The sequence below is a fragment of the Eleginops maclovinus genome, chromosome 1, assembly GCF_036324505.1.
Source record: "Eleginops maclovinus isolate JMC-PN-2008 ecotype Puerto Natales chromosome 1, JC_Emac_rtc_rv5, whole genome shotgun sequence".
In the NCBI taxonomy this organism is placed as follows: Eukaryota; Metazoa; Chordata; class Actinopteri; order Perciformes; family Eleginopidae; genus Eleginops; species Eleginops maclovinus.
In genome coordinates this window covers 24,143,212-24,157,562 of record NC_086349.1, presented here as the reverse complement: position 1 = coordinate 24,157,562, position 14,351 = coordinate 24,143,212, and the positions used below count along the sequence as shown (strand labels likewise).

The 14,351-nt window shown below is 39.7% G+C and overlaps 1 protein-coding gene across 2 annotated transcripts; it reads left to right on the top strand.

The window, feature by feature from the left end:
• Window positions 1-549: 549 nt before the first annotated feature.
• On the top strand, window positions 550-12,777 carry LOC134862811 (uncharacterized). Of its 2 annotated transcripts, XM_063880908.1 has the most exons (10): window positions 550-856; window positions 1,441-1,569; window positions 2,505-2,579; window positions 3,017-3,190; window positions 3,302-3,459; window positions 4,029-4,217; window positions 5,132-5,744; window positions 6,057-6,218; window positions 10,925-11,036; window positions 12,644-12,777. In XM_063880908.1, the coding sequence occupies exons 1-9, from the start codon at window positions 785-787 to the stop codon at window positions 10,964-10,966; spliced, it is 1,614 nt and encodes a 537-aa protein (XP_063736978.1). In that variant the 5' UTR covers window positions 550-784; the 3' UTR covers window positions 10,967-11,036; window positions 12,644-12,777. The 2 variants fall into 2 exon arrangements, with proteins under 2 accessions (XP_063736978.1, XP_063736984.1); XM_063880914.1 differs by lacking the exon at window positions 1,441-1,569.
• Window positions 12,778-14,351: the final 1,574 nt, after the last annotated feature.

Genomic DNA, 14,351 nt, shown 5'->3' with positions numbered 1-14,351 from the left:
CTGGAGAAAGGGTTGATAAAAGGGTGGGTGAATGGGTAAAATAGAGATTTTAGAATCTTTTTACTACTCACCATACATTTGCCTTGACTCAATTATGGACCTATTATTGTTGTACCACCTGTAGGGTCAGGACTGTGTTTTTGCACCAAGAAAAATAACCTACCCTCTGTAGATATAAAATCAAAGGCATCATGAGAAAAACCTTTCATAAGAATACATAAGAAGCGTTTACATTTGCTTTTCAGTTCACAGGTGACTTGACCTGGATTTGTATTGAAAACGGTAGAGTAAAAGTAATATTTTAAATCAGTATAGAAGGAGAAATCCTGAGTAGTAATCCACAAAAGATACACCTCCCCTTATTGTATTAAATTAAAAGAGCTATCTTAGTGGTGTTTCTTGGGTAAAACAGGGTGAGCAGCAGGTTATTCACATTGTTCTGCGAGTGCAGACATGTAAACTGACTTGCATTTTTTGTTGTTCTGCAGAGAAAGCATGTGCTGCTGTAGGTGTGGCCAAACAGTAAGTACCTGCCTTACAGAGAAGAGTTATATGATCTGAAAGAGGAAGGTGGTGTAGAAGTTTGAGAATGATCTACAGGTGGTAGAAAAAGAGTGATACAAATCACAGCCTTTGCCTTTCACATGTTCAAAGGAGCAGGAAACTATTTGGGACTTGCATGGGAAACACAAAACAAATCAACGTTCCTATCTTTGCTGTCCGAGAGGAGCCGTAAATGGACTGCGCCTTTGCATGGATTTGAATGTAATCTAAAGAAGTTGTAATGCCAAATTTAGGATCAAGGAAGAAAGACAATCCCTCCAGAATGGAGAGACGCTCTGAGGATTTGCCACAGGTACGATTTCAGCTCCTATACTTATTTAACCGCAAATGTGATGTGCTGTAATGTAATTCAATGCTCGTGAATGCTCACCCCCTCTCACTTTCATTAACGTCACGTCAGGGCGGTAAGATACAACCTTTCGGTTTATTGGAGTCCCTGGAGCATTTTTTACTTCCTCAATTCAATCTGACTTCCCAGATGACAAAATAATAACTATTACTCAGAACTACGACGGATAATGACTGACATTGTTCCTGTAAGTTTCATGATGAACAGATGCAGCTACTGATTGAACTTTGCCTTACAGTGCTTCCTCTTTACAGTTTCAGGCTGACACTGACTCTCTTATCAACTGTTATTATCTATAAAAACTTGAGTTGAGCAGTGCTTTGGGAAAATATTGAAGGGAGAAAATAGCTTTGTTCTGCTAGACTAGGATTTATGTGTTAGTTTACCAAATGCAACGCTAGATTTAGAATCACAATCATGAATATTGTGGGACATAGGAACCCGTTTACAATAGGGATACCTTCTTAAGTAAGCACAAAAAGGTAATTAACCTCACAATACTGTTTACTGGGTTGTTGTGCTTTCAGTTGAGCAATGAGGATCAGCTGAGCATCTTGAACAAGGTGAAGAACGGAGAGTGGTCCATCGAGGATGCTCTGAACGAGGCCAGGAAGGAAAAGAAGCTGCTGCGTAAACAGAAGAGCCAGACTGAAGAGGTGCTGGCATTTAAGACCAAGCTTCCCGAACATTACATTAGTCATCTTTCAGAAGTGTTTACATTGACCTGAGTTTGAATGTACAGTTTTCCCGGCATTATGAGACATAATGGATACCAACCGGACACTAATCTAACTGCTAAATGTTTCCACAGAGGAAAGAGGTAGAAAAGAGTTGCTGCAGCACAGGCAGTATGAGAAAAATAAAGAGCTTTTTGAACATTAAAGGATGGAGACATGTCACAGTAGATGCATTAAATACAAACCTGAAAATGAGTGTAATAGGACACCTTTAAACCAAGCTTTCCTCATCATTACATTGCCTGTGATTTAAAGTTCACAAAAAGTGTATAATACAATCATAATAGTCCCTATTCAAATACCCTAATACGAATCCTACCCTAACTACTAAATGTTCCCAACACCTTTATTACATCAGGCTAAACGTTGGTTTAAATATATAAGATATAAGACTCATTACATGGGAAGATAATGATGGAAAGAGCTGCTAAAATAAACATTAAAAGAGCTGTGAAACTGCACAAAGTCAGTGAGTTGCAGTACATATAATATATGTGAGTATACATTCATTATGTGCATCATCTGTTGCTTTGCAGGTGAGCCACTAGAGAACTCTGGAGGAAAACTGTCTTGTAAAATGGAAGAATTGACCTCTCCTCTTTAGACATTGTCATGTTAAGAAGCTGCTTAGCCTGCTGGTTAGCTTTTCAAAACACACCATTGTATGGCCAGTTTGAAATGCCCACAAGTAATCTATGAAGGAATGTGGAAGCGTTTTGCTAAACCTTCCAGGAAACAGTTTGGAGCCGATGATACCAAAATAGATATCTTGATACTTTCTGTAATCCATTAAAACGTGTTTTTCCTTCAGCTTACATGTCTGAAATGTTTTGTTGTTCCGCTTTTTGTTGCAGGAGCAGGAACCCTCACAGTACAACTTCAGTGTTCACAAGCACAACCGTTACAGGTGGCAGAAGCGGGTTCTTCAGGTGAGTTAAAAACAAACAAAACAAGAAAAGCGGGGAAGTCTGTGAGGCGGTAAGCTTTTTTACAAAGCAACTCAAACTAACACTGCTAACATTGCCCACATGCTGTTCAGCAGGTATGATGTGTACCATGTTTACCATCTTAGTTTAGCAAGGTAGCATGCTAGCATTTGCTCATTTGCAAGAGACTCGAAGTACATCTGATGCTAAGGGGGGAGTCATTGCTTTTACAGGTCTTTGGTCATAAAACAAAGATTTTCAGCAGGCCAACAAAGTGGATTCCTCCACAGGGGAACAACAATAAATTAAAAAGCTTCCTTGGCAATCCATCCCTAAGTTTTTGAGATGATTCAGTGTGTATCAGCCCCATAGCATTCACATAAAAACACTGGTACTGTGGTACTGTAAACAATATATTAATTCAAACCCTCCCAACACAGATTGACTTCAAGAACAAAATGCTGTGCAGCATCGAGAAAGGCATCATCAAGCGGCAACTTCCCTTTTCCATTGTCAAGAGTTGTGATGATGGAGTGGGTTCCAGGTTCTCCATTTCCTTTAAAGGATATCATGATTATGAATTGGAGGCCACTTCAGTGGAGGAAAAACACAAGGTACTTTTGTATTTGATGGAACTCTAAAAAACATGTTGGTCCAAACATTTCATTCCTTTGTTGCCAGGTGTTTTTCAGTTTTTTCACTTGTTCCCTGCTGGTGAATCACAGATAATGCAGCTTGTGAATCGGATCATTTATGGCAACATATACAGCGATCCTGAAGAGGACAATGCAGAAACCCCTGAGCAGCCTGAAGCCTCACAGAGTCTGCTTGAAGGCGTCTTGTTGCTGCACAGAGGGGGCCTGGCATCTTTCAGATGGGTGAAGTACGGATGTGTCTTTTGTTATTGTTAAGCTACTTCAGTAAAACAGATAAACACCATTTATGATAGGGAGGAGACATCTCAAGTTGGCTTTCAAACCCAAGTCCAAGTTGAGACAGGGAGGATTTAAAACCTACACATTGTGCCTAAACTGGACCCACCATGTGTTCATCTTAGCTTAGCATACAGAAAACAGGAAGCTAATCTGGCTCTGGCCAAAGATCACACAAATCATGCACCAATATATGAATTAAAAACTATACAAATGCCGTACACGTTATCTGGTCATTTAGAAAAAAGAGTCATTTTCTTAATCCTAAATATCAATATCAACATCGGAAATCCAGGATAGGTTAATGTGTTAATGCATATGTGTATTTCAGACCTAATATGTACCGTATTGACAGAGTAAAAACTGAGTTTCCCCCGGTGGGGTTAAGGAAAGCACAAACATTGGTTTCAAGTGTACTTCCTGCAAAACAGTTTGTGAAATACAGTATATCAAATATCCTGAATACAATTGTTATATAGTATATAGTTCCTCTTTCATTACCGTCTCCCTTTTGTTCCAGATATGACGTTCAGCTGCACCCAGGCCAGCTGATAATGGTCCCCTTCAGGCGACGGGGCCCGGCTGACGGTGAGGGGACATCCTCGGAGAGAGTGCCCATCGTGGTCCATCTGTCAGACGGAGACACCAGCGTCCAGAAACCTCACGGCTCCGACACGTTCACCCTGATCACACACAAGAATGAGTACCAGTGAGTAAGGATTATTGAGATGTGGAAACATGACAACCTTCTTGACTGCTGGCGTCGGGTCTGAGTTGTTGAAAGCTCCACTTTATGATGTCCTCTATACCAAGAAATCAGTCAAAGGGAGCCAACCAATACTTTTACTTTAATACTTATGAGAAACAGATGCTATAAACAGCAAGTCGGCCAACTTTGAAGGATAACAGCGACCACATCTAACCTCACGGCCAGCTCTTTAAGAAGTAACCCTTTCAATTAAAACCTGACAAACATGGTCGGGAGGCCCCGTTGTTGAGCTGGCTATGAAAGCCAATTCCACCACATGTCAACTTAACAAAAAAGACAACAGGATTCATTTTCATATGTCTCCAATATAGATATTTTATAAATGATAGGTAGACTAGCCAACATCAACAGGCGATGAAGCATGGTTTGGGTAGCAGCCAAATGATGACTGTTTACTATAAGTGTTGAAAGGAATCGCTCAACTAGAGAAACACAACAGAGGGAAAGAGATTACTTTGATGAAGTGACACAGTATTTATACATATTTTTTGATGTATGATAAGCCACTGTTTTGTTAGCATTCATTTAGCATAACACTTGCTATCCCATCTTTGTCTGTCAGAGCTTTACTCGAGCATATTTAAAGGTTGGGCGTACTTTGTTTGACTGAAAGAAAACGGTCAAAAGATAATAGACATTAAGGGCTATTGTTGCCATCCTTCAAAGCTGGCTGCCCTTCAACCCCTGAATAATTTGAGTCTCTTCTGCCATTCATTTAAAACACATTAGATTGATTTATGTAGAAGTATGTATTACGATGCAGCTTCGTTTGAGTCATATGTCATAAATATAGGCCTACCAGATCTATATCAAATAAAAGGGAAGTTGTGTTAAGTGTTGTTGATCTATTGCAGGTTTCGGGTGCCTGTGCTAGAACACACCTCCGTCCCTGGTGGTGTGCAGGGTGAGCGAGACGCCTGGGTTCACGCCATTGACAAACTGTGCTCAGAGTGGAAGAGGAAGTCAATGGGCGAAAACATGTTTGTGGGAAAACCGGCTCTACGACATGTCAGCATAGCAGAGGAGCCAGAGGACGCAGATGTCGAGTTGAATGTAACCACTTGTCCTCCAGTTGATTGTAAAAACGCAAATCCTGGTGGTGAAGATCAGTCATCAGCTGAAGACATGAGTCAAACTGATCCCACAGCTGACGTGACAAAGCCTGTTCCTAAAGCTCACATCAGTAAAGCCCCTGATGTTATCGGGCCTGATATTCTGCCTACCGTGTCCTCACCCACATACCCTGGTGGGTTTGCCTTATCTTCCCCAACCTCCACTGACCCCTCACCCTTCCCCAGTGCCCTCACATCCTCCTCCACAGTCCCAGAGTCTCCTAACCCCGAGCCGGTTGTGAAAAGGCCTCCACTCCCGAGCATCCCGCCGCCTCCACCTTTACCCTTCCAATTCATGACTTTTAAAAAGCCACGCACCAAGGCCTTCCACTGGGACGTAGTTGGCACAGATAAGGTAACACTGTCACTCGTCAGTTTAAACTCCATCCATCAGAAGACACTTTATTACCATATTTGAAGTATAAAGCCTACAAAGTGACTCATGAGTGTGAATTATTCATATATAAATGCACTGTTTTTAACACTGTGGCACTGAAAGGTCAGTTTCATATTGGTTCCACTTCAATAGAACCTCATATTGAATCATTGTTGGGAATTATTCTCCGTATTATCTGTCATTTATTGCTTCCCCTCTTCTGTAATGTTAACATTGATTTCTTCCCTATAATAGAGTTGTCTCACTCCTGAATTAATTTGCTTCTTGCAGATTGCAAAATCATTTTGGAAACAGAACGCACCGGGAGGATTGAAATCGACACATCGCGTTTATATGAGCAATTTGCCGTTAAAGACGTGGGGACAGTCAGTGCGTCTGAGCCGAGCCACACGCAGCACATCATGCTCAACCAGAAGATTGCACACAACTTCAGTGAGTAGCTTAATAACGAATGTCTGAGGTGATTGTGTGAAGCTGCAATGTGACGTTGAAATGAAAGTGAATCCTTCTGGAATAAATCAGAAAAATAAGCTTTAAAGGGGCCCTATTATGCTCATGTTCAGGTTCAGATAAACTCCCTCTGTTGGGAACTTTGGGATTTTAGCCTTTGCAGACCATTAACATGCACAATATAACTGAGAAAACCCAATAAGCACAAAAGGGCCTCTTTAAATTTCAGTAAATCAAAAGTTGTGGTGTGTAATACATCCAGCAGAGGGAAGCACCACATAGAAAGAGGGACCAGGAACTCTGCAGAATCAGTGTTAATGTCAGTATTCATCTTCACAAATGAGACTAAAACCGCCCATTAGGAGGAATCTGACCTGGATCTATTAGGGGAGGGCCTTTAAATGTTGCCAATCTGCTCTTGTTAAAATGCTAAATGAGACTGTAATGACAGCACAGGTGGCTGTTCCTCCTCTGTGTCTGCAGGGGGCAGTGTATCCCCTATCCTGCAGTGACACAACTGTCCATGCAATCTGCATAGCTTTTGTAAAGTAGAACATATTCTGTATCTCATCTAATGGCTTTTCACTTTTGATTAACTCAGTGTACGTGGCTTGTATATTTCAAGACACAAGCCAGGGGAAAACATCTCAGAAGCTTCCTCTCTCAGACTCTGCGCAACGATACAGATGTGGTGGTGGTGGTGGGCGTCTAAATGGAATCAGTGAAAGTGTACAGACTGGAAACATAATTAGAAATAGCATGTTCATAAAATATGGAAAGGGGATCTGAGCGACAAAGGCAGCGATTTCCTGTCCTGGCGCAGAATACAGGCTTTCAGAGTTTGTGCTCCTGCCTGACCTGGAAACTTTGGATGTGTCAGGAGCAGGAGCTGAGTGATGACAGCCTGCAGGCAACCTGAGGCCATGCACATTTCTACTGAAAGCTTTGGAAAGATTTAGACTTTTGAAGAACAAGGTGATCTGTCTGTCTCTCCTACTTTGGTCTTATTACAACTGAAAGAAAAAGTGACACTTCAGCAGTATGGACACTTTTGAAAAGAAAATTAGCAAAAGTATAAAGTAAGTCCTGCTTTGTAAGTGTCTGATTGCTTTCAGGGTTGGGAAAGTTGCGTTAAAATTGCAATCTGTTACAATTAATAGTTATCAGTAACCAAAACTAAGCATCACAATATAAAAGTAACTTGATTACTTTCCGTTACTTTTGGATTACCTCAATGTCTAATGCAACTGAGCAACTTGCATTATATTTTGCGTAATCAGGAAGTAGCCTATAGAACAGTGAAAATGCACATGAGCACAAAATCTAAATGTACTGTAACATTATAATCCTGATAGTAATCCCACTTCTTTAGTAATGTGACAGTAATCAGATTACACTTTTTCTTATGTAACTGTATGGGTTACCTTTTTGTGTATCCTGATTATGTAATCCCTACCCTAAAGTTTTAATAGTACAGAATATATAAAAGAAAGGCACATTTTATAGTTTACTATTGGATATTTATAACTGTAAAAAGAGATAATGGTGAAGCTACTTTTGTTTAGGGTACAAAGCCCTGTATATTTTATGAGGCCAAAGTAACTTACATTTCTTGAAAAATTGAAAGACAATCAACTGGTCTTTTTATTTAAGTAATACAAACTGATTTAGACCATTATAAAACAAGAACTTCGTCAGGATTCCGATCTGAAATGAAGCCATTTATTTATTCAAAAATAAATAAATAATAGGACTTCTATTCTCTCTCTATCTACTAGCACCCCCCCCACACACACACACACACACACCCTCCTCCCTGCATTTGTTTGCATGTTTATCACCACAAACCTGTCTAAAACTGTGCTGTTTATTCAGCTCATATCTCGGTGTTTTTTGACACACTATTTAATCATCTGATCCCATTTGACTGTGAGTCAGTATGCATGTGAAATCTCTGATGCAAAGATAGCAACAGCTCAGCAGAGTGTCAGACTGCACCTCCATCAGATGATATCTCAGGTGATCAATAATGAAACAAATCAAAGTCAGAACTGTTGATTGGTGTCAGACATAAAGCCGGATCTCTTACTGTGTCCACGGCGCCTTTAACAACAATATGTTTGTTGCCATTACACACCGAGGCAGATTGGGTTGGACAGTTTGAGCAGGTGTTTGTATAACTGTAGTACTGTGGTGCGAGTTATTTCTTCTGGTAATAAACTCTTTCCTTTGTGGGCAAGTACAAAAACAGCTGCGTTAAGAATCAAAGGCTTAAAGGATTCATGTACTTTAAGTGCTCGACAGGAATCCAAAGGACTTCTGACAACGGGATTGTTGCTTTTATTGGTTGTTTTTATTGCATTCTTTTGGGTAAATACCTGCCGAGCGACAGTACTATAAAGTTTGCCTGTGGCTGTGAATGATTATGACATGGGATCCTGTAACATTAATATCCATGACTGGCTTTTCAAAACGTTCAAATCTGTTTTTGGTTAAGATTCAATTCTGAAGAATTATCCCGGGCAGGTGGGATCAGTGGTGAAACAAGTACAAGACCACAAGGTCATAAATACTCCATTACAGGTACAAATACTGCATTCAAATATGCACATATGATCTGAAGCAAGAATCAAAGAGAGTGAGTCATTACACTTATATTGTTCGGTGAACAGCAGGAGTTTAGTGTTGTAGCTGGTTCATGTAGAGCTAATTTTACAAAACATCATTTAGGTTTATGTGCAAAATATAGGATATTTGTTTACCGTATGAGCCTCAAAGTTATCTGAAAACATTAGAAAACTTCAGACAGAGGGCAAGTGATTGGTAAAACTGCTTAGAAATGTAACAAGGGACCTTGATTATATGTCTTGCCAAAATAATCTATGCGGTACTTTTCTTTTTGGTACTTCTTTTTGAATTGGGAAGAAACAGAGGGGGATGACATTGCCTGATAATTCCCCAGGCTGGAGTTGAACCAGCGTACTTGATGGCCGCCAGCTCTTACCACTAAACCATCCAGCAACCCTTCTTTTCTAACCATGATCTAAAAAGTAACTGGTATATATATATATATGTGTGTGTTATTCAATTGAATTGGATTGAAAGAAGAGCTATATTTTCATCTCGAAAGCCGTCTGAGTAGAAGTATAGTAGCGTGAAATGTAAAAAGGCTTCAGTGAATCTTTCTACCTCCGGATGAAATCCATTGTGAGGCATTCCTATTTCGTATTCATTTCCAACTAATGTGGTTATTTACCTTGAGAGTCCCCATGCACACGGCCTATCTAATGACTGGAAATGTCGCACTGCTAATTAAAAGTACACCTGTGGCTTCCTGCGCGCAGTGGGACACACTCTCCATTTCCATAGTCTAATTTGCCGGGGCAACGGCCAGTTTGTCTGAGTGCCAATCAACAAAGGGCTTGATTTGCACTGTGTGTTATTTCAGGCCAGAAGCCTAGCCATTGCTTTGGGGGCCACAGGTAGTGCTCAAATTGGCATGTTTTTGATATTTTAGAATTAAAACCTAATTTAAAAATGTGACATAAGCCTGTTGTTGATCCTGGTGAGGGAATTATCGTCTCCAGACTTTAATGTCAAGGATTTAGAGACGTGTTGATTTCTGCATTCAAAATGCTTAACATCTAATATGATTATTTGATTTATTTTATGTGTCCATCAACTACTGAACATAGAAAGTAAATGTTTGGGCAACATGCCTATCCTTTTTTATGTTAAAAGTTAGATAAGAAAATAGAAACCTTGTTCATTGAAGCTACAGCCAGCAGCTGCTTAGCCTAGCTTAGTTTAGCTTAGCTTAACCAAGAGTAGAAAGAGGGGGTAACAGTGTCGCAAGATAACAAAATCTATCTAAAAAGCATCCTCAGAAGCTCACTCATTATGTTTTAACCTATAGCCTATTTGGTTTGTCTTGATTTTAGCAAGAAAATACAAAATTGCGAATCCAAAGGAGCTAAGAGCTAGAAATACATAGATTTCTTAGCTTGTCCAGCAACTGTTGTTTTTAGATTTTGGTCTTTGAGTGGATTAAATAAACATGATGTAACATGTTAATAAGTGAGTTTAATGAGGGTGGTAGAATAATGGTGTTACTTTTAGACAGGGCCAGGCTAGCTGTAAGCATTTTCAGTCATCACGCTAAGCTAACTGGCTAGCTACATAGACAGCTTAATTCACACATTGTTTAAGTCGTCTTTTTATATGTCTTACAAAGGATTTGAAGCACATGAAATACGGGGCAAATGTTTGGTGTTCCGAATATACAGAGCTCTATTTCAGGAAAAGTTTTAACCACAAAGTCAGTTAGTTACAAAGCTCACAGCTTATTAAGTGAAAATTGGACAAGTGTCTGGCTCTGGCTCAAGCTTCTCTGCTCTGTGAATGTGGTTTACATATATGTCTAAAATTCCTTCAGTCGTCTCCTAATGAACGCTTCTCACAGCTCCTGAATTATGCAGAGACCTTTTCTGTAATATACAAAAATCAGCTTTGACTTGATAGAATGCAAATGTGTGCATTTCCCCTAAGACATTTGGGGGAAAGTAATTAAGCAAAGGACCCCTTTTGAGTCATTTCATCGCAGGATGAGAAGACTATCTGTCAAGAGGAGAGCTTTCATGAACATTGAGTGTGTTGACTTTTTTTAACCAAATCTACTGTTCTTCTAGACATTTTCCTCAAAAGTTTTCCCGTGCTACCGGGAGAGCTGAAGGACAAACTGTTCGTGGTTAACGAGGAAGATGGAGGCCTGTCTGATGGGCACATCACGTCTCTGAGGAGGTATGACTTTGTGCCAAAAAAGCGCTGATTGGTATTCATTCCTGACAACTGGAGCCGAGAGGGGAATGGCTTTTTTAGCGCCCTGGGTTAACGTGCGGTCGATGTGTGAGGGACAACAGCTTTGAAAAACTAGCAAATCAACGAGTGATGTGTGGAAGTCAGGAAAGTGAGAAACCACTGCAGGTCATGGGATGAGGCACATGGTTTGCACAGCAGTCGTCCCAATGTTCTAATACTAAAGAGCAGATGCCAGAACCTTTTACCAAAGCATCTTACTAATACATTTTTTATCTCCGGTTATTTGCGGAGACGGAAACTATTGACATGCCCGCGGGAATATATCAGTGGAAGTGGGTAAAATGCTTCCTGACTGTAACCTGTGGTTTACGCAGCGTCTCTTGGTGCTGACCTCCTGGAAGACGAGAGTGATCTAATGTACTGTGTGGAGTGCTTCATTTATTCTATGAAAACATAATATATATTTTAATGCGCTTTGGCGTAGGCCCGAGGAATACAATTTTGAAAGAACCACTCCCAACAGGTGCTGCAATATTAATGGCCGTTGCTCTTCCAGTGGCTCATGAAAAAGTGAACGCCTTTGTTTTGAGGTCAGAACGCACAGAAGTGACAGAAGGAGGAAGTCCAATTTGAGCGAGTTTCAATGGCCGTTCCCAGCGTCTTCTTATTTTATAGAACTACTTGGCTTTTAATCACTCGCCCCTCTCCGGGCCACTGGAAATAAATGTAATGGCATCAGTTTAAGAACATGTGATGACAGAAAGATGCAAAAGGTGAAAAGGGGAAGGTATATGCAACAACTGTCGCATGCATTTTAAAAATGTACCTGTTTATTTTTTACTTTTGGATATACGAGGAGCACTATCTTGCAAATGGACTTAAGAAACACATATATACACAATATATTAATCAGCCTAAAATAGCAAGCAGATACATAACTAAACGTCACTGATAAATACTAAATTAGCTTCATTTATAAAACCGCTAAACTTTTTATGCTGAGGTTATCATTGGAGCAAAGCCAATTATTAGGGAGACGTTTCCTGTATTTTGTACACGGGTTGTAGTACTTTAACTCAATACATTACATAAAATAAATATTATATATAATTTTACAGCTTATTAAATGTATTCAAGCAGTAGAAATCTATTACCTATTCACAGAAGACCCGTACTCATTTTAGGAATGCACTTCCTAGCATTAAAATATACATCAGCTCGCTTTGTTTTTTGCATATGTGATTTTTTTGTGTTTATTCTTCACCATGTGACTACGTTGCATGTGTTTTTTTGTCTCATGTAGACCCTTAAAGTGGTTTTAATCAATATTATTATAAGTATAAGGGATAAAATGACTGTGTGTTGGGATCATTCGCAGTGTTCACAGTACACAAAAATGTGTTTCACTACTTATTTGGGGTGTATCTTTACTGTTACTGCTCTCAACAGAATTTAAATCAGAAAGGTTATGATAAACAGGCAATTAGAGACTAGGTGATACACAAAATGGATCAATTAGATATTTGAAGTAGATAGGAGAAAACATTTCGAGGAATAGTAATATTTTGATGTCAATTTTTTGTTTCAAGGTACGTCCCCACGTTGGAGGACGTGGAAATGTACAAATCCCACAAAGGACCTGTGACAGAGCTGCACATTGTGGACCAGTACATGATGAGGTAGAGTTCATTGCTCCTAATATTAACAAGGCTCAAGATTAACAATGTAGGATTATCTGGATTTGATATGATTGATATCTACAGCAGCTCCTTCTCTTGTAGCACTTTCCTATAAAAAAAACAGTTGTTGAGTTGACATGCACCTGCCTCTTCTTTCTCACACTGTGGGTGTCGTGACAAGCTCTTAGCGATCATGTGGTTATCATCTGCCAGCATGCCTACGAGCTTCCTGACCGTGTGGTTGGATGGAGGCTGCAGGAGGGAAGCAGATGAACAGCAGGATCAGCCCACAGTGCCTCAGGAATATTTGACACTTGTCACGAGGCATGGCCTATAGAAACCTCATGTAAGGCCGGAGGCAAAAGGATTTTGTGCTAGACTGCAGTCAGCCTGAATTACACTAAATAGACAAAATAATCAATAATCTTCACCTCAGGTATTCAAAGATTGCACTCAAAAGTAACAAATTGGTAGCCATTTGAAACTCCTATAATTGTAGGTGATTACTTACTCCTTTAGGGGTTTTTCTTTCCAAATGATATGTTATTGTCAGTCACGTTTTATGAATCATCACAGATTGAGATGTGTTAGCATCTTCATCACTTGGAGTGAGTCAGTCCATCACATCCTCAGCGGCTCTCTGCATCGCACTGCATAGGATAGTACTTCATATTAACAACATACATTTAGCATCATCATGAACCCCTACTCTCTACAGACAATTGTTACCCCCACAAAATAGCCTTTTTCCAACACGCAGTCTTTACTTTTAAGTGAAAAGTCTCAATAACTGAATGGATTTCTATTAATATGTGTACACAATGTCAGGTCCCACTCGATCTGTTGCTATCCTGAGAGCCACATGTGTCCAAGTTTATGACCCAACAATGATAAGCCAATGTTAGTGACTAGACTAGAAAGCTAACCTATGATGGTAAAAAGAACACCTGCTAAACTCAGCACATAAGCATTGGCAGTATAACGCTATTGGCATGCTGCAATAATACAAAATAGATTAAATGCAGTATATATAGAAGGACTCAAAATAAGGACATGAGGTCTGTGATAAACACACTTTTTCTTGTGGCTAAATGAAACTACAGAGGCTGTCGGGGACATTACACATCATTATTAACTTGTCTGCTGTCTTTACAGTCTTGTTGGGTTTTAATGAACGTTACCCTTCACCTTAAGATGATTGCATTGATGCTTCAACAACAATAAATAAAGTGAATTTGTAAAGATTGTCTTGCTGAACAAAACTTGTAAGTAAACTAAAACATTCCCTTGACAAAATCCCTTTGGATTTCTATAAAAAATCACTCTCCTCTCTGGATGTCTGCTGGGGACACAACTGTAGCATCTCAGGACAAATGTCGTAGCCTTAAAGAAGCACTGACCTTTTCCCTGAGATAAATCTAATCCTAATAATGCTTTGCAGGCTTCTCTGAGAGTATTGTACTCCACTGTATATTAGGTTTTTGCTTGTTCTTTAATCATGCCTGTCATGCTTTCTCTGGGAACTTGAATCTGTACAGAAATCCCACAAGACAGTATTCTTTTTAAATCGAAACCTACAGGAGTCTCAAAACGTCTCTTAATACCTGAGAAACACACA